Source organism: Diachasmimorpha longicaudata, chromosome 9 (assembly GCF_034640455.1).
Source record: "Diachasmimorpha longicaudata isolate KC_UGA_2023 chromosome 9, iyDiaLong2, whole genome shotgun sequence".
Lineage (NCBI taxonomy): Eukaryota > Metazoa > Arthropoda > Insecta > Hymenoptera > Braconidae > Diachasmimorpha > Diachasmimorpha longicaudata.
The window spans coordinates 5,212,567-5,234,239 of record NC_087233.1 but is presented as its reverse complement, the minus strand read 5'-3'; the positions used below and the strand labels follow the sequence as shown (position 1 = coordinate 5,234,239).

Genomic DNA, 21,673 nt, shown 5'->3' with positions numbered 1-21,673 from the left:
CAGCGCGAGACCACCTGACCGCCGGCATCCCAACGTCTATTTCAGCCCATCCCCTCGGGTCTCGGGTCACCCCCTTCCAGCGACCATTTGAAAAATCCCACGCACAAAAAACCGACTCCAGTGCTCTCTGGTGCCAGAATCATCAACTAGTCTCTCAACCACGTGGTCATCTACGCAGGCGCATTGGCCCCCTCTCGTGCTCCTAGTCCATCAGCTGGTGTCCCTCGGGCTCCCCCAGTTAGTCGTGTTATCATCACAATAAACTCCAACTGTACGCGTGTTACTACTAAAATCAATTTATTATCCCATTTTCCTCGATCCTTGAGTTATTGGGAGATTCATAATAATGTGATTCTCGGTGCAGCCATGAGACAGTATTCGTCGTCCAGTGAAAAAAAGGGGCTCAGAACGGCCAGGCTGATGCCAATGGTGTCCAGGCCACTTGAATTATCCGGAATTTAACGTTTTATACATTTTTTAATAATCATTCAGCCCTCGAATCATCAATTTCAAGGGCATCCGGAGAATTCTGGGGAGAAATCAACGCCTGTTCTGTGATCTCCAGTGCGTTATCGTATGTCTTCTTGTGCCAGTTATCAGTGTTCACATCTTTGTGATTTGTTGCAACATTTTTTTATTCAATCAACTACGAGACCTCAGGATTTTATTTCTACTTTTTCATAGTGTCCATTCTGATCAGCTCTCCTCTCGATAAAGTGAAAGGTAAATTTTTCATTCGTATCAATCGACTTTCATGAATTCACTAGGTCAGGGGGGTGAATTTCATGATGGGGAGGGGATTGGGGAGTGAGAGGTTAATTAATTTGTTTTTGTCGTCTTCGAGTGCAAATTGATAAACTTCTTGTTCTAGGTTATGGACATATTTAGCTCGCGAAATGTCTGAGGAAAAAGTTCCTCCATGAAATGACCATTTTTTGAAGCGAAAATTTTGTTGTTAACTGTTAATTTCTTTAGACGCAGTTTTTATTGGATTTTTTTAAGTTCAGTCACCCTGGATATTTGTTTATACATGTGTTCAGGGATTGTTCAATGGGTTCAGTGGGCGGTCGTGACGTAGACATTTTTTTTTTGTTTTGTTTGTTTTTCTTTTCGGGAACAATTCAGAAGAGAAATCGTATTTTTTCTCAGTTTTTGTGAATTTTATTTCATGGACAGACTTCTGAATTCAAACTATTCTGTTTAATCAGCGAATAAAGATGTTGATAACGTTTTATCGGATTAGTTTTGGAAAATATTCCATTTGAGGTCATCAGCCCACTAGTGACAATGAAAGACTGGGATGTTTGTCAAACAAGATTTTTGTTTGTAGAAAAGGAAAAAATCGCAGTAAAATGTCTTCCCCCAAATCACTTCGAGTGTCTGGTTGTTTAGAACTAAAATTAAGGGGTTTTATTTAGTGTCGTGATTCTCCAGTACAAAGTTCATGATGTGTTTATCTAGTGATTAAAACGTGTGGGAAAAAATTGACTTTGAACGGCGGGAATTTATTATTTTCGTCCATTAATTAACGCACAGTGGCGAAGTTGCCAAGAAACCCGACAATTCACCGTCAATTTTATTCTCTATTTTTCCGGAAATTTTCCGGGAAGGAGGTGAGAGAGAGAGAGGGTTTATAATCATCTTATTCCGTAATCACGGAAATTCCCGGTTCCGAACACTGGCCTTGAACTTCAATCTCTTTGAAACTGAGGAAAATACTCCACTTGAGTCGAAAATATGCCTCGTATTTATCCTCAGAAACTCCGGATTTCTCCATAGGCCAAATAGTATCATCCCCCCACTTCTTCTCTACCCTTAGCCCTACCAAAACCCCGAGGAAACGATTTTTTATAATTTATTGTTCGCAAACGACTGGGCACTCACAAATATATAAGATCCAGTATTTCTAAAAATTACCATTCAGGCGATTTTATCTGATAATTTACCGTTAATTGTATCCGATTATTAGCTGCTATTATTACTCGACAATTTGTTGAATACTTTGCTGTTGATTTTATCTTTCATTCATTTGTTATCGTTTATCGAAAAGTAGCGATATCCGTCATTATATTCCAAATCTACTCAATTTCTAAACGAAAATTCAACCAAATTTCTTCGGTTCATTCATGATCGATTGAGTTTGAGACATCACATTTCAAGGAACCATCAAAAATATATTTTTCGGGGAAACCGATGACAAATTTAAAATTTCTAAAATTGTCATTAAAAAATTGAATCAACCGAGGCAATTATCGTAATGATCGTTAAACTTTCACTTAGCGGTATTAATACAAACATTCCAAGTTACGATACCATTAACTCGAAATTAGAAATGAGAAATTCAGACATATCCCTGGCATTCTGATTGTCAAGAAAATATTTTTTTGCCAATCACCGGACTCGCTCATGTCTATTGATTAATCAATAAATCATTGATAACACTGTTATTATGTCTTTTAGATAGACTGACATGCAGGCAGAGCTAATGTGTCGTAAACCAGCTGTGATAACGGGGAGAAACATGTCACAGCATCAAGGATATCATCGGGGTAATGATGTATCGAGGGACTCCAGGGAAGCAATTCACTCTGGACACTTTATGGTCTCGGATTTTGAAGCGGACGATCAGGATGATGAGGATGAGCTTGCTGTACCAGTGCCTGAGGAAGAGGCAGCTAAACTGGCGATTGTCGCACCTCCGGGATTTTCCCTGGAGAGATTCGTTAACATATCGAATGCTGAGAAAAGCTCCCAACAGCTCAGCATTGAAACTTCGTTGAACAAGTTGTTTCAGTGTATGTCACTTGCGTACAGGTGAGTGGAGATTCTTTAATGTATTTAGTCGAAGCTTTCGTCCTGTCAGCTTTAAGACTTCGGAAAAGACAATCCATCGTTTGGGAAACAAGTTGTATCGCTTGTTTATAAGAATTAAATATTTTTTTAAATATCAACACAAATTGGTAAAATATCGACCTCAAGGTAGAGCTTCCGAATGGAAGCATTAAAGTAGCAAAAAACGGATAGAAATGGAATTTTTTCTCACTCTGGGTGCAATTTTTCTGTCACGATTTAAATTAAAACGGGGTAAGGATAGGAGGGAGTAGTGATAAAAAAATATTTATTGAGAATTTATAAAAAATTGACGCAAATAATCGTGGAATATTCATGTTTATCGAAACACGTGTAAGTTTATTACGACATAGAAGCATACGCATGTGGGAACCGGTTTACTTTTCCGCGAATCAATGACAAAGAAAATCATGGAATTCTTGATGCCGATAAATTTTCAGGTGTGAATTATGCTTCCAGTGTCAGGAAATTAATATTTCCTTGTTCAATTCCAAAGAATTCATTTTCATCGATATTTTAATTCAAACTGAAAACTTCAGTAAAATATTAAGACCGAATATTGACTGTCAACAACAATTTCATGCGATTAACAGTGAAATATTGTCTGCAATCAAATGTAGATATGTGAGACAGTTATTGATCAGTTAACCCTACTGTTCTTTGTTAAAAACATAAAAAAACAAATTTCCCTTAAACACGTGTTGGCTCAACTGATTGTGCTTATGTAACACCCGTCGAAGACAGTAACAGCCTCGGTGAACGTACTACACCGAGAAAAATCGTAAACAGTTATTCTCCATTCACGTGAATTCCTCTCATGAATAAATTACCACAGATTATGATAGTTCGATCGTTTTACAACAAAAAATTTTGCAATTTGGTAGTTTAACGGAGTCTCTAGAGTCTTTAGGCCGATATTTGTATCAATAATTTCAAAATAATTGATCGAAATTGTTCAAAAATAAATGAATAAACCTTTATTTTTTTTTCGTAGAAGATTTTGAGAGCAACTTCTCTCGGGAAAAAAATTCCGATAAGAATTTCTAAATCTTTAATTTCAAATATTCATTTCCTTTCTACGTTTTCATCAATTAATTTTTATGAATGATAATTAATCAATATTTATTGCGTATTTGGCACGAAAAAAAATCCCAGCTGGAATTTAATAAACAATCGGAAATTTATCCGTCAATAATTTTCCCTCGGATTATCATATTTTATCATATGTATGGTAAACCAAGGTCATTGTGACGTCATACCTGAACTGAAACAACGCAACAACTAACATTTTCCTGTCCTTGCCCTGATTGAACTAAGAAATGAGGAAATAAAACTCAATCTCTTGTCGAACTATAACTTTGATGCCATGACAAAGTATCTTCGGCAAAATAGTTGGGGTTAAAAAACAGCCAAAATAGCGAAAACAAAGATTTATACCTTCAACATGGCACAAAATATTAACAGCGCAAAAATGATTCACAAATATATTGACAGATAAACTAATAATATGTGATAAATATGAATATTATCGAATATTCATTTATTTAATAGAAATAAAAAATTTCAAATTTATCGCTGGCTATTTTTGTTCTATATTTTTAAAGAGTCATTAATTTTAATTTTGACGTTTGTGTGCTCAGTTGATAGGGGTCATACGTAATTATTTGTTTTCATTATTGCTGAATGAATGACGCACAAGTAGAGAAATCGAATTGGTGGAATTCGATTTTTTTTTGCCACTCACTGAGTCTATCAATACGATATTAAAATTGACGAAAATCTCGAAAAATCAATTGACAATTATAATCGCGATAATATTACGATTTTTTTTGTAATTATAAATTTATTAACAAATATATTTGTATGAGTGATATTTTATCGTGTGGCATTTTTTATAGTATCATAAATTTAAAGAAACCAGATGTGTGGAAAATTTGGAAATTATGATTAGCCACAAGAAAATATAAATATTGTACAGTGAATGACAATTGTCAATCTATTTTATCGATTGCGAGGAGTTGAAGCGATTTGTTTTACATCCCGAGCGACGGTTATCACCAGACAAACAACAATTTTTATCTGATAAGAATAGCGCGGGGAGTGGGATTTTATGATTGTTACTCTGTCATTTGTCATGTGCGCTTACAACACAAGGGGAGGTGTGTCTTCATGATTGAGAGCTTGGTGGATGATTAATTATGGGTTTGGGGTGTGACGGTGAGGAGGATCAACAAGTCGTAACGATTTTCAAAGGCGTGGAAATGAGCGAGATATTATTTCTAAGCGGATTTCTCCGGCCTTGAGGTATTTTAGGACTGATGTCGGCTCGAGGGAAAACTACGTTGATGTTGATGGTTTTGATGCTCAAGAATTTTTTTCAGGGTCTCTGAAACTAGGAAGGGTAATCAGTTACGTCTGATCAACTTTTTAAAAATTTCCACCTCGATATATCTCGCCACTATTAGGGGCAAGATCGACCGCGCCTTCTGATCACAAAAAACAAGATTGAAAAATCCAGAATCAACAGATTTCAAATTATCCGTCTCTCATGACAACGAATGAAGAATAAATTCATTTCTCAATGTTTTTTAACCCTGGAACCACTGATTGTCAATGACAGGAGCGGTGGAGGCTCGTCAAAGCCTCTCCAATCTCTTTTAAACACACCTGACTGTTGGGTTGCCCTTGATGATCTCATATTTTACATAACTCTTTCCACGAAAATAACTCAAACTCCAACGCGTTTTTCAATTTAAACTACTTACGCGCGGCTTTCAATAATCTTTATATGATAGCGGAAGCGTAGGTTTGTTAATAAAAATACTTTCGAAAGATAAGATGAAAGGAATGACTGGGCGGTTAGTAAATGTCATGAAATGATAATTCCAATAATTTTAATTCCTTAAGCTCTATTGCGGAAATGAAAAATCAATCAATATCTCCATTGATAACAAGGAAAATTTCCAGTGATACTAAAAAGCAATTCATTTTCTCCCATTGTCAGCTGAGATATCGATCACAATTTTCTCTAGAGGTGGATTAAAATGAATATTCGTAAAATCAACTAACAATTAATTATTAACTTCGTAAAAAATAGTAAAACATTCAGAATTGAATATCTCAATTTTTAGTGAATGATTGGGAGGTTTTCCCGCCCTTTACTATAGAATTGATAAAGAAAAATAGCCAACAGTCCAACTCGAAGACGAACTGTGTAATGTAACTGTCATTATGTAATTAGAAGAAATATATTGATAATTATGTGACGACAGCAATTTTCACTTATTCAGCGTTGTTGAACAGATTAAATAATGAATTTTACTCAGCCAATCGATAAATCAATTTGTTTCAGACAGAAGCTGACGTCTCCCAAGTGGAATCGATTCAAAGGCATCAGGCTCCGATGGAAAGACAAGATCAGGCTGAACAACGTCATCTGGAGGTGTTGGCACATGCAGTGTAAGTCCCTCATGATAATCAACATTTCTTAGAAAATAATTCTCCACAAATAATACCCGCGATAGTTTTAATCCGTAGGCAGAAAAGTTTCTGGCTTAAAACACTGCTATTCAATCCCTTTATCTCCACAAGTTCTCTTGATAACGCTGGAACCGGATTTTTGTCGATCAAATTTTTCTCCGGCTCGTGTCTTCTCAAAGTGAGAGACAAAATGGGTTGTGACCAGGGTTTTGGATGGGAAATTTTCTGAACTATCTGACGAGACATACCAGGAGTCGCTGGCTGTAGGAGATCTTGAGATATCAGAGGAAATGTTAAAACTCAAGCAGGTTAATTACGGAATAATTGGCGAAGGCGATTCTAAGCTAATTCAGTATAACATGAGTGTGTGATAGTCTGTCTGAGCGATAAGACACGAGTCTAGTTGTGTTAATACGATGATAAAGATTTGCAAACATGAGGAACGTGCACGATATCAGCACGTGAATGATTTTTTATCCCCAGTTGAGAGAAAAAATTATGAAAACGGGAGTTGTCGCGTTTGTTTCATTACAGATCGACACGAAAGCAGTTGTCAGTTGATTTGAGTTAGTTTCTGTGAATTAGCGAATTATTTCTGCTTCTTTTGATGAGGGATGGGAGATTTTAATTAATTTGTTTGTTTTTTCCTTTTTATTTTCTCAATTTTTATTGAATTATTGCTGTTATTGGTATTTTTTGTTATTTGGAGACACAACTGATTTATTTACGTTTTGGGGGGCACGAAAGTGTTTCCAGGGGGTTTTTGGCGAGTCGGGGGGTAACTAAAGACGAACTTAATTTAGGAAGTGATAATAAAAACACCGGCAAGTGCTAAAGCGTAATAATTTGAACAATATGGTTTTCCAGTTTACTATAAATTGCTTTATCCTCAGAATGAATGGTTTTAGAAAAAAAAATGATGATACATGATTTGTTGGAAATTGAATTTTCTATAAGAAATGTATGATGACATTTTTTGAAATAATCCCTGCTTACGCGATATTTGAAAAATTAACTGCAAGAGAAAGGAATTCTCGTTGGTTTTTTAGCATTTGCATAATAAAATTATTTTTAGGAACCGAAAAATATTTCAATTTCGATTAAAAATGCGTCGTCACAAAGTGGGTATTGGAACGAGAGCTGTTAATATTCGTCAACGTGATTCTGAGAATACTGAGAGATTTTATATTTTGGTAATGGAAAATTTTATTTAAAGAAACCTGAATTCCACATTAAAAATAATTGGTAACTTTTTTATTTCTGGGAGTTAAAAAATGTACGTTTATGGCCTCGGGGAATGGACACAGACCTTAAACAGACATTTAATTTTTCTTATTACAGTTATCCTGAAGCAGAATACCCTGGTGTGTCAATTTGCCTCTCCCCTGGACGTAGATACTCACAACAAGCCTGAAGTAAGTACTCCAACGATTCCACTGTTCCTAATTAAAACGAAGCCATGGTAAAAAAAATCTAGTCACTTGGAAAGTCATCTGGCTTCACCCCAACAGCTCCTACAGCTCAAGAGGTGAAACCTCTGATCTTGAATTTATGCATCTCGATTACTTTTATTTATTATGAAAGAAAAAAATTTCTCTTTCAATACAAATTTCGAAATTTTTCTGACGAATCAATGCATATCAACGGGTGAACATAACGCAGGACACTTTTTTAATATAAAAAACCATAATTACTTACAATTATCATGGAAATCATAAGCCAATCGCTTATAATTTATAAATTTTCCCAGGCAGTAGTGTTAGAAGGAAAATACTGGAAACGGAAATTGGCGGCGGTAACTGCAGAGTACAAAAAATGGCGAATGTTCTATCGGAACAAAATTCTCGGATGGACCAACAAAGATGGAATAGATATGGTAAACTAATTACATTCCCTAATAAATAAATTTTTATAATAAAAATTATTGGTTTATTTTGATAAAAATAATTTCGTGAATGCAGTTGGAATCGATGGACATGCTGGACTGGGGCAACGGTGGTATGGGATCATCAGGGGGTTTTTCATCGGGTCTAATGAATTCCCATGGCAATATCAGTGGTCTACAGGGCCCTGATAGTATGATGGTTGATGAGGATTACATGGAACTCATGACTGACACGTTATTCTCAACAATAAGCTCAAATCAGCCAATTTATTTTCCTGATCCCCGAGAAATTGGTGAGTGCGGATTTCATCAGCATACAATTAATTAAATGCAATAAAAATTGTCAGAATTACCTCGCAAATTCGAACTGACAAGATTCATAATTTGACCCCGGCCCCTTAAAAATTCCAGCCCGTGGTGCGAGTCTCGCTGACTTCATTCAGCCCTCGCTGGGTCCCCTCCAGCCAAATCTAGACGACTTCATGGACACTTTGGAGCCCCTTCAGGTGTATCTCAACTCAAAACTCACCCCAGTACCCGAGGAAGACGACCTCTTTCGCTCTACCACCCTCAATTCCACCTACTCCGACCTCGAGTTGATGTCCTCGATAAATCAGGTCTCCAATCTCCAATCCCCCCAGCCACAAAATCCCTCCCAAATGCCCCAGGCATCATCCACCATTCCCCAGCCCCCTCCCACACCTCCTGTCCCACTCCAGACCCTGCAGTATCCCACGAAATACATACAGGCCCCACCTCAACCCTCACAAATATACAGGCCCCTATCAACATCACCAGATGCCTATCAGAATCAACGGGAGAAGCCCCAGAGACCTGGGCGCTCGCCCTCAAGATCAAATAGGACTATTCAGCATCAATCTTCACCAACTTTTCCCACGTACCAGACTAGCTATAATCAACTGGACATGGGCACCATTCAGAACAGTCAGAATACTCCTCAGATGGCCTTGAATAATCTTCAGGACAGTAGTTTCAATAACCGAGGCATCAAGGAACTGTCGACCGCTGTTCCGGGAATCGGGGAATGTTTCAAGGGAATTGGGTCACAGGGTTTCAAGATTGGACAGGGTACGCAGGGAAATCAACCCTTCAAGTTCAGGGGTAACAACTTGAAGAATGTTGGGCAGGTGAGGATTCTTGAATATCATTTGATGCTGTTGATAAAACAAATGAGTCAGATATTCCGGGGCATTTTCGCCTCAAAGTACTGGATATTGGTTGGGGGAGGGGACGGGAGGGTCCTAGAAGATGCCATGAGGAAATTGGGGCCATTTCCCCTCATTATCTATTTTACCCCTATCCACCTATCCGCTCGGATAATGCTCGACCCCTCCCCCTGATGTTATCACTAAAAATTTCATTTTTCTCGAAAACTATGAAAAAATCATTTTAATCGCCAGAATGTCCCACAACAAATGACCGTGACAGTCTCGTCAGCATCTCCAGTGTCATCTCACATTCTCCTTCAGTGTAAGCCACCAGGCCTTGATCTCACAGCTCCAACCCTTCATCCAGCAAAACTCCTCCCTAAAGGCGGTGAAAAAGAGGAGATTTTTGCTGTTCCAAAGTATCAGATGAAGGTGAAGAGCAGAAGCAGAAGCTCCAGTGCTCTCAGTGGTCAGCGAAATCATCCACCTCCTCTGGTATCAGCCGTATCTGATCCTGCTATCAATGTCAGCAATAATGTCTTATTGGCGCAATTGTTGACGAATAATTCTGCTGGACTGTATACTGTCAGCACTGGCCCGGATAAGATGACAGGATTGGGAGGGGGTCAGAGCACTGGTGGCAAGGGGATGATGCAGATGATTCAAGGGGGAAGCAGTGGTGGACAACTAAACAGTTCTGGTAAGTCAAGGCACTTTTTATGAGACAGAAAAATCCCCAGATTTTTCACGAAACGATTGGTTGGTTCCAGGAAGGGCCCAGCTAAATAGCCCCGGTGCAGCTCAGAGTCAGGGTAGTCCTAGTGGTATGTTGTTATCAAGTAGTCAGTCACAGGGTAGTCCAGGCTCTCCGAAGGACAGCAGTGGTGTTCACAGTCCTCAAGCATTGAGTTTAAGTCCTCTTCACAGTCCCATGAGCCTGGGCAGTCCCCTGTCACCAGGATCAAGGATCTACGTTAAGGGGGAACGCGAGGGTGGGGGGTATAAGGAGCAAAGAAGAGTGGGACATATTCATGCGGAGCAGAAGAGGAGGTACAACATTAAAAATGGCTTTGATACGCTCCACAATCTTATTCCGCAGTTGAGCCAAAATTCTAATACTAAATTGAGCAAAGCTGCGATGCTGCAGAAAGGGGCTGAATATATTCGACAACTGAGAAATGAAAGAACACAGATAAAAGAGGAAATGGAGAATTTGAGACAACAGATCGAGTGCCTTAACACTTCTATCAGGTATGTCAACCACGATATAAGATATTGTCGATTTTCACGAGGGAAACGATGGTATGATCAGAGCGAGAACACTGCGACCATCAATATGTCTTATAAATTATCGTACGACACAAATAAAAATGTCAATCAATCAATTAATCTTTATAAAATATTCTTGATTTTCAGCAACTGTCAGTCAATGTTACCAGCCACTGGTGCCCCAGTTTCACGCCAACGCACCAATAAGATGAAGGAAATGTTTGATGAGTACGTGAGGAAACGCACTCGTGAAAATTGGAAATTTTGGATTTTTAGTATCTTATTGGAGCCACTGATGGTGTCGTTCAATACATCAGTTTCCACTGCGAGTGTCGAGGACCTCTGCAGGAGCACAATACTCTGGGTCGAGCAGCACTGTTCCCTAGTCGACCTCAGGCCAGGTGAGTTAATAGATATTTTCATGTGGATTTTTATCCATTTTCGCATGGATTGGGAGAGTTAAAGATGAATAAGGTACCGTGTGGGATCTAATGAAATCGGATTATCAAATTCATTTATTTAAGTTATTTATTGTCCCGCAATTTTTTTCTATTTATTCAGGCGATAGTCTCTCGCAGCCTACTACCAGAACTATACAAATATGTGTATATAAATATACCGATATATAGATATATATCTATATATGCAACTTTATTTGATCAACGGACCAACCGCTAAAATGCAGAAAATAGAGAAAAATTTCAACATTCCCTTAAAATATCACAGAAATATCTGAGCAAAGCGCAACGCCTCTAAAATTGATCTCTAATTAATACTTCAGATTTTTTAATGATTTTTTTATAATTAGTATTGTCAATCGGAAATTTTTGTCAACGTTCTTGTGGTGTCATTTTCGAATCCTCAACTCAATATTTTCTTCGTTAATATTTGATCCTCTGGAATAATTTAATTTCATCGTTAATTTTCGCTTCAGCTGTCTTGAATTCACTGAGGTATCTCTGCACTGCGACAGAGATCCTCTCAGACCCTGGACGCCTTCCTGAAGAAGCTCTGGCTGCTGTCAATCACACTGAGAGACGCAAATCAATGCAGTGACACTACCAAAATGATCAATATCTCGGTAGAGCGAGCACAAAGATAACACAAGTTTTTTCAATACCTAAAGTGCAATTTTTGTCTCATCTCATTTTAATATTGTTTAGACTAATTGCTAGTTATTCTCGGTTTTAATGAAAATTCGAGATTTTTTTTTCATGGGTACAAGTGGATTTTCGTCGAAATGTGGAAATTTATAAATTTTTTATAGTTGTTTAGATTGTTTTTCATTTTATTTCTTTATATACAAGAATTATTTTTGATGTTTTCATCCCAGGAATTACAGATACTTGTTTTGAACAATCTAGATAAAATTTGGGAGGCAATATATCCCCAAGATGGGAATATACTTCCCAGATAAGATGAAAGATCAAAATTTGAATTTAAAGGAGAAATTGAGAAAGTGCTTCTTGATTAAATTTTTGCTTTTAGTAATTGTAAAATTCAGAGAACAGTCTCTTTCATGTTCGGAAAACTGCAAATTTTAATTTCTAAATCAATTTTTATTCCCAAGACGTGAAAAATTTAATTATTTTTGTAAATTTTATAACGGACAAATTGAGCAATTCATTTTCCACTGAATTTTCTTATTTTTAATTTGATTTTCTGCAAAACTTTCCCCTAGCAGAAAACCCAAATTTCCACAATTTTGATGAAAAACTCCAGCATAACTACAAAAAAATCACTACTCCATTAAAAATGTTAGAAAAACTCTAAAGAATATTTTTATACGAATCCGGCACCGTAAAATCATACAAAATGCCAATGACCTCTATTGTATAAAAACCCATTTTTGTTGAATGCAAAAAAATTGTTGACCTATCGCAAGGATTTACAAGTTAGTACCAAGAATGTAAAAAGAAGAAATAAAGTTACTTATATTTGTTATAAAATATAATAAAAAAACAAATCATAAGGAATACCCATTCATTTCCCAAATAAACACACCTCCCATTGCCTTCCAGTTTTCCTCCCAAATACCAGCAAATCAAATGTCACGATAAAATCAGCGTAATACGAATGAATCGTTTGAAAAGCAGTGGCTTTGAATAAAAAATAATAATTGTCAACTCATCCCAAGGATCGACAAGGTGATAACAAAACCGTAAAAAACACATTTTTTCATATTTGCTGCAAAATGAAATAAAAAACAAATCATAAACATTACTCATTTATTTCCAAAAGCATGACCCTTAAAATTTTATTTCCATTTTTTCCCCTCAAAAGCGAAGAAAAGAAAATGGAAAAAATGGGGCCGAAAATGTACAAAAAAGTTTCTATAACTATTATTAAGGAATATGAATAACAATTAATCAGCATCATTATAAAAAATATAATTTAAATAGTAGCAATACCATACAATTACTTTTTTCTTTCAATTCTTCTTTTCAAAAACACTTGAAATAAGTTCAAGCGATTGAGCAATTTTTAACAATTATATTCGACTGATAATGATTACTAATAACTTTAAATGGATACCATTGCACAGCCTAGCACAGGTGTTTACTAGAATAACCATTACTTATTAATCGGAAAACTATTTTTTTAATAGTAGCTGAATTTCTACTATTATCAAGAATTTTTAGGTGCCAAGAAAAATATTCTTTCTGCGATATCTCAAGAACCGGCAGTGCTAGAGGTAGACGCCTGGACTCAATCGATGGGTGGGAGTATTTTCCATTCCATCCACTAGTCATGAATCCGTTTTGCCCCATTATTGATTATCCACAAGTTATGGTTTTCGAGATATGGCAAAAATTATCCATTAACTTAATCATAAGCTTCAATTTTCCTAAGCTTTCAGCTAAAAAGTACGAGAAACACAAAAATTCGAGACAAAAATAATGAAATAAAATGTGCACACTGGAGCCGCATTAAAAAATTAATTGATCAGTCTGTTGTTAATCGATTGCTGCACTGTAGTGCGTTATTGTAACTACCTGTTAGCGTCCTCGGGTCTGATGAGAGATGTGCCAACTGCAGTTGTGTCTGAAACAATTTCATAATTTAAGCACTTGATTAATTAATCAATTTTTTGTTAAATGTATCACTCATTCCTCTTGGAAATTCCACAACCAAAATATCTCAGGTCATTCCATAAATTCACGAACTTATCGAATGATCTAATACAATACTAATTAAAAAACTAATTTAATCAATCAATCGAGTTTAATTTAAGAAAATAATAATGAAGCTTGGATTTATAGTCAATCAAATTAATAAATTATTTGATGAGTCCGTAAAAATAATTCTATAAATGAAACAGAAGATTTGGAGTCCTTGACTTCCTCTGGAGCATAAAAATAAATTTCAATAACTGAAACCAGGGATGGGTCTTGTCAGATACATGTCAAGTACTAAGCAGTTAGTATTCTGTCAACTACTTAAAGTACCAAGATACTTACTCGTGCCCATCCCTGAATAAAACAGACAAAAATTCATTATAATTACTTGAATAATTGTTCCAATGACTATAGTCATTCGCAAATGATTCAAAGCATTTTCAAATAATTTTTCTCATGCAAAATACTAAAAAGCAATTTGTAAACAAATACTAAGAACTAGTTCAAATAATTCTAAAAATTCCACTCTAAATCATAATTGGGTTGTTGCATGATTTTTTTTTAAATAATAGATACATATCTTTTGAATATTTAGTATTTAATATTTTTTATTCCATTTTTCCATTCAGCACTAAAAATTTATCATGCAAAACCCCAATTCAGGTGTTAATAAATGATATTCAACTATTCAGGGATTTAAGGAGCGTAATTAGAAGCGGGTATTGCAAAGCTAAGAGGCTGTGACACCTGGCAGAGATAAAATAATGGCACATTGATGATTATTTCGAAGATTCCAGTGTCCATAACAATTTAATTATGAAAAAAAATCGTGTCAGCGAAGAAAATCACACAATTTCACTGAACTTTGATTATTCAAGAATATCTGGAGACCCTGAGAGTTAGAGAATTCTAAATAATCTCATTAAACATCTAGGGATTTCGGTTCCATTAATAAATCTAGGAAACTGCCAGTTGTATCTGGATTTCCCGTTTTTATTAAATTTCCTGACATCTTTCATCGCCAGCGGCGAATTCCCTAGCAATCTAACATGACTATTCACAATTCTCCACCCCAGCAGGACCCCCTAAATGTCGAATAACAACAATAACCACCAGAATCTCCTAAAAACTTGAAAAAAAAACAACAAAATTGTACTAAGTGAATAATGAGGCAGGAAAAAGTAACGAAAATAAATTAATTGTAAATGAAAAAAAATACCATAAAAACAGCATCAGACAATACTATTGTTGTGAGGCCCCCACTCTTGACATTATTTTTTCTACAAACGCGTTGACTCAGCCTCCCCAATTTTCTTAGTTTCTAGACATTTTTGATTTGCTGGAATAAAATACCATGTTTTTGTCGTGTTTTAAATCATGAAGAACGATTCCTTACATGCAATCTGTGAACTCCCTCACTCAAATTATAATCAATACATTAAAACATTGAATAATATTTATCACTGATGATGATTCTGGTTTAGTTGTGCATTGTGCATACGTCGCATTTGCTGTGCCAGTGAATAACATTAAATTTTAAACAATCAGCATCATTGAGGTTAGTATTGGTTGTTAAACAAAACTTTATAAATTTGACAGTGGCTGTAGTTTTGATTGACCTCTTGTTATATGGCCTACAATTCTCTGGGAATTATGGGAATTTCATTGACGTCTCCAAACTTCATAGGAACTCTGAATTAAATTATTATTGAAAACTATTGAATATAATTTCTTACCAGAATTCCCATAATTCAGCCGGTTGCATATTAAACTCAGAGTCATATATATGCCACAAAAAGAGAATTAATTGACACTCTTCCCAAAAAACGATTAAAAATGCAATTAACATCGACTAATGATGCCCGACACTTCAACCCTGGGCAAATATGGAAAAAAAAATTATAAAAAGAATTATCTGACGAAAAATGATTCTTTCTCTCTCTCTCTCACTCTCTGGAATAATTAAAAATTCCCATGGATGACGATAAATAATTGAAAAAGTTACCACATCATCTTGAGAACTTGATTACAGATTCAACAAGTAACTTCAGCCTTCCAATTTCAGTGGCACTAGCTCCAAACTTGGTAACAACTCATGCACTGTGCAAAAACATTCGTGAGGATTACATGATAAATATCACGAGAATTTTTTTCCAAATTTTGAAATATCCGAATATCTCTCAAAAATGAATTTTGAAAAGTGTTACAAAACTGTTTCATTCACTGTCTGTAAATTTTGCAACGTAAAAAGCTGATTTACTGCGTGATTTACACAACGGTATTAGATACACTAATTAAATACGAGGGGATTAGTCACAATTCAACAGAGAAGTGGATTCTTCATATTTCCATCAACTAAAAAGCCAAATGATCTCGGTAACTACTGCTTTCAATAAAAAATGTTAATAATTATTTCTTACTAAAGACCCCGTTAATGAACTAATTAGATAATCCACAAAAAATGAAAGTTTTCAATTCCAAATAATTAAAGTCTTCACATCTGGTGAAATATCTAGAGAACCAGTAGTTCTAACGTAAAATGTCATCAGACCCATTCTCTAGAGAATTTAATTTCCAATAAAGTATGTCTTATGACATTTTTTTGTAGAACGAGTAATTTTCAAGGTAATCAAAGGTTTCAGACGGAAGTTTTCCCTTAAAACTCGATTTTTCCACTTCAGTGCAGAATTTTTAGAGACTTGAGATGTTTTTCTACTCACCGGCGATTGTGAGGTCCACCAATGCCTTATCCTTCTGAATATGAAGAGCTGTGAGGAAGAAGAAGAGGGCCCCAAGTACCTCGACGAATATTGTCAGGAATAGGGAATACTGAAGGCATTTGAAATCTACGTAATCATTAGTTGGCTCACCGGGAGCGAGGAGATAAGGCCTTAGTCCTTCTGACATCTAAAATATTCAATTATTGCTTATCAATGCCAATTAAATTTTCTAATAATTTAATAATAACAATTTGATTTACTATCATTATTGTTGATTTAATAATTGTGTCAATTTAATTCCGTAAGTTTTCAAAAAAAGCTTAAACCGTTTTAAGAATTTCTCAAGAGTTAAATTAACTGCAGGGAAAAATTCGCATCTTCAAGGAAAAATATTTCATACCACTCCAATGAGATAAGGGCTCCCAGCGTCACCCAGAGCATGCGCCACCAGAATCTGGAAGGCCTCGGCCGTAGATCTTCTCGTGGGAATGACAACATACTAAGGAAAAAAGTCAATGATGTACAAAATATCAATAAAAGTGAACAGATGAACGAATAAAAAATTTCTTCTTCTATTCCCCCAGTAAAAACTTGATGAATCATACAAAAAATCATAATTATTCACTCAATAATTACCAGCAGCATATCAGCAACGATAGACCAGTTGAGGTTCAAGGCTAATTGCCCCAAGAAAATCAGCATAAAACATACAATGGAATTTCCACTGGAAGTAATAATAGCGAAGAAAATCATGGGAGCACTGACGAGAAGTCCAATGCCACAAATTAGAGGATCAGCCTGATGCCATTTTATTCTCATCCTCTGGGCCATGAAGGAACCCAGGGGGACCCCAATAAGACCAGCCAGCATGGCGATGCCCCCGAACACGAAAGAAACACTGGAAAATATCAAAATTGCATATGTTCAGTTGCCAACTTTTCCAATAAACTGCAAATCGAATTTCTGAATGTATTGATATTGTTTAAAACTTTTCCTTCTTATAAACAACTTATAGACCTTGTTCCCCAAACGGTGGATTATGTTTTACAAAGTGTCAAACAACGCCTTGATTTTTTTACGTCTAATGATGAAAACTTCCTCTTTTTTATATAATTTTCGATAATCTTTGAATTTACTGAAAGAGAAGAGGTACTTTAATGCTTCACACTCACTCATCGACAACTAGTGTTTTTTCCTTCTGCAATTTGAGCCCCAGCTCAAGAAATTTTGGGGCCCAGAGGGCCAGAGCCCCAGCAACAAATGCCACACAGGTGAATCCAGCTGTTGAAAGCATAAAACTTGGACTGAAAGAAAAAATAATCTATTAAAAAATCACCAGAGAAAATACCCAGATTTTCTTTATGACACACTAAGACTCGCCAGTCTCGACCATCTGCGCGAAACCGTTAAAACTTATCCAAAAAAATATAACAACATTATTTACTTTCTCACGAGGGCACGAATATCGTTTCCCCATGTGGTGCTTGCAATGTGCGAACCTCCCTCTCTCTCCCCTCTGACTGGATCCCTGACGCCGAAGAGGATGAGGGCGATGGCGATGAGACCAAGGGCTGGGGTTATCCTGAGTCCCCACTGCCACTGACCAGTGGCAACAGCCACTTGTCCACCAGTTATGTAACCTAGACCACTACCAACTGGAATTGCAAAGTAAAAAAGTGCCAGCATCTTCGAGCGTGCGTCTTTGACGAATAAATCACTAATTATCGTCGGGGCAATCGTCGAATAACTCGCCTCACCAATGCCCACGCACATGCGGAAAATCAGGAACCATTCGTAAGTCTGAAAAGAACAAAATGAGTCATTTATCCGCCTGAAATAAATAGTAATTATTTGTTCATCAACCCCCGAGTGTGTTTTTCAATGTTCCATATTTGTCAATAGTAACAATCGAGTAATCACAAGTCAGTCCCCCTCGAAAAGAAAAATTCAAGTTCTCACATATTTTTCTACCCAACTTTTCCTTTTTTTATTTACTTTTCTTTTTTAAAATGATCAGATGTCCAATTTTGCCACACGATCTCCTACATATAGAAACTGAAATTTATTGCGTTATAATTCTACAGAAATGTTTTTTTAATTCCCATAAATTTCCAAACACAATTGATCTCTCCCTTAATTTTTTTTCCAACGAAAATAAACATCCCCACCAATTGTCCACTGGACAATTGAATAAAATTTCCGCTAGCGGTCTAAAACGATTTACGACCATTTTTACCTTCATATAAGATCCAATTAGAGTTGTCAGACACCACAGGAATACACCAGCACTCATGATGATTTTTCTATTGTATCTGTCCCCCAAGTATCCGAACAAGGGGGCGAATATCATGTAACTGATGATAAACGCTGTCTGCAGGAGGCCTGACTCGTCGTTACCTAAGTGAAATTCCGCTTGTATATTCGATAACATACCTACAACAAACAATAATTCGTTATTAGAAAATTATATTAGTGTAAAATAGTAAAGAACAATAAAAAACCGAAAAAAAAATTTTCTCATTTTTTTCAAGAAGTCGTCTATCTCCTCAAAAAAAATAAATAAATTCTTCTCTTTACGCGGTTTTTGATATTAATTTTAGAGACAAAAAGGGCATTTTTTCAGGACTTTTTTTTGTTTATTTGAGGGTATGGTGGGAAGGGGAGGAGCCGATGCCTAAAAATAGTTGCATTAGAGAGCCGGTAAGATTGTGAGTAAAGACTACTGAGATTCACCGATTTGTCTGCATCAGAGGCCTCGAAATCGCTAAAGGAGACAGTCAAGGACGATTTTTTTATGTCCTCCCATTTTTTCGTTCTCAACATATTTTTAGATTTCTCGGAGGAAACTGCTGAAGATACAGTGATTTATGGGGCACCATTTGGGGTACATTATGGAGTAGTTACAACCTCCAGAGTTTTTTATTCTTTAGTTTTTGAAACAATAAAAGTGATTTTTCTGGCGGAAACCTCGAGAGATTGGAGTGGTTGAGGTATGACGAGCGAGAAATAATTCTTATCGTCAAGAGAAATATTGACATACAGCCGGGGATGGAACCACGGGGTTTATGTAAATATTGATCCGCTCACCGGATGTCGAGATGTTGGGGTCAAAGGGGTCAGGAGCCAAAAGAAAGTGTTCAGAACGTATTTGAGAATTTTTTAGCTTCAGGAAAATGGAACTAAATGTTAAAGAAGAGGAATTCAAGTCTCACTTTCCTGACAGGATTAAAAAACCGTTTCCTTTTCCAGGCTGAAGAACCAGAAGACATTATCTGAATGTTGATTTTCAAGGAATGGTGAATCACTGTTCAATTAATGACATGAGAAATCTAAATGAGAATTCTTTCGCTCGTTATTATTGAAAATTGCATGAACTTATCGACAATGTGTCATCATTGACCGTCTATAATTGAAGATTGGCAGAGTGAAATTGAAAAAAAATTTTCTCATCTTGAGGATGAATTTTTAATCTTCAAAATGATCTTTGACTCCTGGAAATCGTGTCAGGGGTTAACAAGATATCGTTAACTTCATCATGATTTCGCATTTTCTATCATTTGTCTGTATCTTGTTCTGTAAACAACTTTATTAAAGTTCATATCAAAAACGTAGTTTGAAACGATGTTCATATCGATACTGTGCGTAAACAGATAAATTCTCTCGCAGTTATTGCGAGAAAATTAATTCACTAACTTAAATCACCCAAGAGATTAAAGTGGGAATTCTATTTGTTCTTCACTATCAACAATTCTACTGAAATCATCGACGACGTGCCATCACAGAGACAGGAATGTAAAAATCTAAGACGTTGAATAAATTTTTTTGCTGGTGGTGAGATTCACGAAGGCCAATTGGAAGAGATGGAGACTTATTCTCATAGTCTCCTCCCCCGCCCCCTTAATTTTAACACATCGTGCAAGTTTTACATGTCTTCCTTTTAAAATTGCGAATCAAACTCGGAGGGTGACGTTGCGAACGTATCTCTTCTTGTCTCACTTCATGAGATAAATTCGCCCATCATTTGATCTACTAGATGATGATGATGATGTTACTCATGATCTCGAATAAATTCTGTCAATAATTGTGAACATAAAATTCCCGGAAATTCAGTTTCTCTAAAAGATAGGAAATTCAAGAAAAATGAATAATTATTCGTTGAATGCAGTCAAGGTCGTGTGCTACATAATCATCCTCTGCAGCAACATGATAGTCCGTAATTAAAACATCACATAAACTCCCGTGGGAATTCCTTAATTGAAGGCACACTATTTTTCGAAAATACTGCTCTCAAACGAATGAATATTTTGTAAAAAATTTGTTTGGCTTTGCAAATAAATATCTCAAGACTGGCAGAGTGAAATTTAAAAAATCTTTCCTCGTTGAAAAGGTATTATTTCAGGCTTTAAAATCAGCTCTCGCTTATCAAAATCGTATCATTAGTTCACGAGATATCATTAATTTCGTAAACCTCATGCAATCCCACTTTCATCACAAAAAATACTCCAAAATAGCAGCCCTCATTATCAAAGAATCTTTTCCCCCAAAAAATTAGCACATATAATCGTCTTAAAACTCACCAGCAATAGTAGTCCTATCCATGTAATTAATCAAATTAACAAAACATAGCACAGCAACAGTAACCCACTCCTGCCTGGATATTCTCCTGTTCTCCATGGTCTCCACTGGTTTACCATCACCACTGACATTGTCCACAGGTTCATCATTAACAACAAGATGTTGTCTAGACACATTAGACGGTATTCCGTTGTTCTCCATTCTTGTACTGACACCGCGAGCACGAGATTGATGCCCCCACCTCCAGTAACGTTGCAAATTGTCTTCAATAAAGTCTACGAGACTGAATAAGAACAGGAAATTAAATCGTGGAGAGGGTTCTTGAGGTGACTAGCACGCCAAGGCGTGACATAACTCAGTGGTGAATATTTTCGTAACACCTTCAGTGCATTACGGTATGCTGGGGAGTCACACCACCCGAGAACTGACGAACCAGAAGCGAGGAGTTGACCATACAAGATTGCAGGGACTAATCCCCCCGCCCACTTTGCTGCTTGAGGTATGAGTAGTATCACAAACACTGACGAAAGAGTCTTCAGGTATTTGGGGAGGGTTGTGGTGTAGGTCCAGGTCCTCCAGGTCTGATTGGTGTATGAGGTTATGTGA

At 36.4% G+C, this 21,673-nt stretch overlaps 2 protein-coding genes across 11 annotated transcripts; one reads left to right on the top strand and one right to left on the bottom strand.

Moving 5' to 3' along the window:
- Positions 1 to 223: 223 nt before the first annotated feature.
- LOC135165908 (carbohydrate-responsive element-binding protein) lies at positions 224 to 12,619 on the top strand. 6 transcript variants are annotated; one of them, XM_064127702.1, is made up of 12 exons: positions 224 to 574; positions 685 to 723; positions 2,461 to 2,814; positions 6,203 to 6,309; positions 7,672 to 7,745; positions 8,081 to 8,206; positions 8,292 to 8,508; positions 8,627 to 9,363; positions 9,637 to 10,084; positions 10,155 to 10,635; positions 10,801 to 11,054; positions 11,588 to 12,619. In XM_064127702.1, the coding sequence occupies exons 3-12, from the start codon at positions 2,471 to 2,473 to the stop codon at positions 11,707 to 11,709; spliced, it is 2,910 nt and encodes a 969-aa protein (XP_063983772.1). In that variant the 5' UTR covers positions 224 to 574; positions 685 to 723; positions 2,461 to 2,470; the 3' UTR covers positions 11,710 to 12,619. The 6 variants fall into 6 exon arrangements, with proteins under 6 accessions (XP_063983772.1, XP_063983771.1, XP_063983770.1 ...); XM_064127701.1 differs by having other exon boundaries at positions 224 to 723; positions 2,465 to 2,814; XM_064127700.1 differs by having other exon boundaries at positions 224 to 723.
- Positions 12,620 to 12,867: 248 nt separating this feature from the next.
- Spin (spinster) lies at positions 12,868 to 21,640 on the bottom strand. Of its 5 annotated transcripts, XR_010299595.1 has the most exons (10): positions 21,070 to 21,640; positions 18,729 to 18,925; positions 17,937 to 18,292; positions 17,665 to 17,796; positions 17,129 to 17,390; positions 16,893 to 16,991; positions 16,493 to 16,679; positions 15,778 to 15,872; positions 15,509 to 15,648; positions 12,868 to 13,698 (listed from the first exon to the last, which is right to left on the bottom strand). XR_010299595.1 is itself a non-coding variant. In XM_064127716.1 (9 exons), the coding sequence occupies exons 1-8, from the start codon at positions 21,266 to 21,268 to the stop codon at positions 15,820 to 15,822; spliced, it is 1,485 nt and encodes a 494-aa protein (XP_063983786.1). In that variant the 5' UTR covers positions 21,269 to 21,640; the 3' UTR covers positions 12,868 to 13,698; positions 15,778 to 15,819. The 5 variants fall into 5 exon arrangements, 3 of the variants coding, with proteins under 3 accessions (XP_063983786.1, XP_063983784.1, XP_063983787.1); XR_010299594.1 differs by lacking the exons at positions 15,509 to 15,648; positions 15,778 to 15,872 and adding an exon at positions 14,992 to 15,111 and having other exon boundaries at positions 21,070 to 21,639; XM_064127716.1 differs by lacking the exon at positions 15,509 to 15,648.
- Between the last annotated feature and the right edge of the window lie 33 nt (positions 21,641 to 21,673).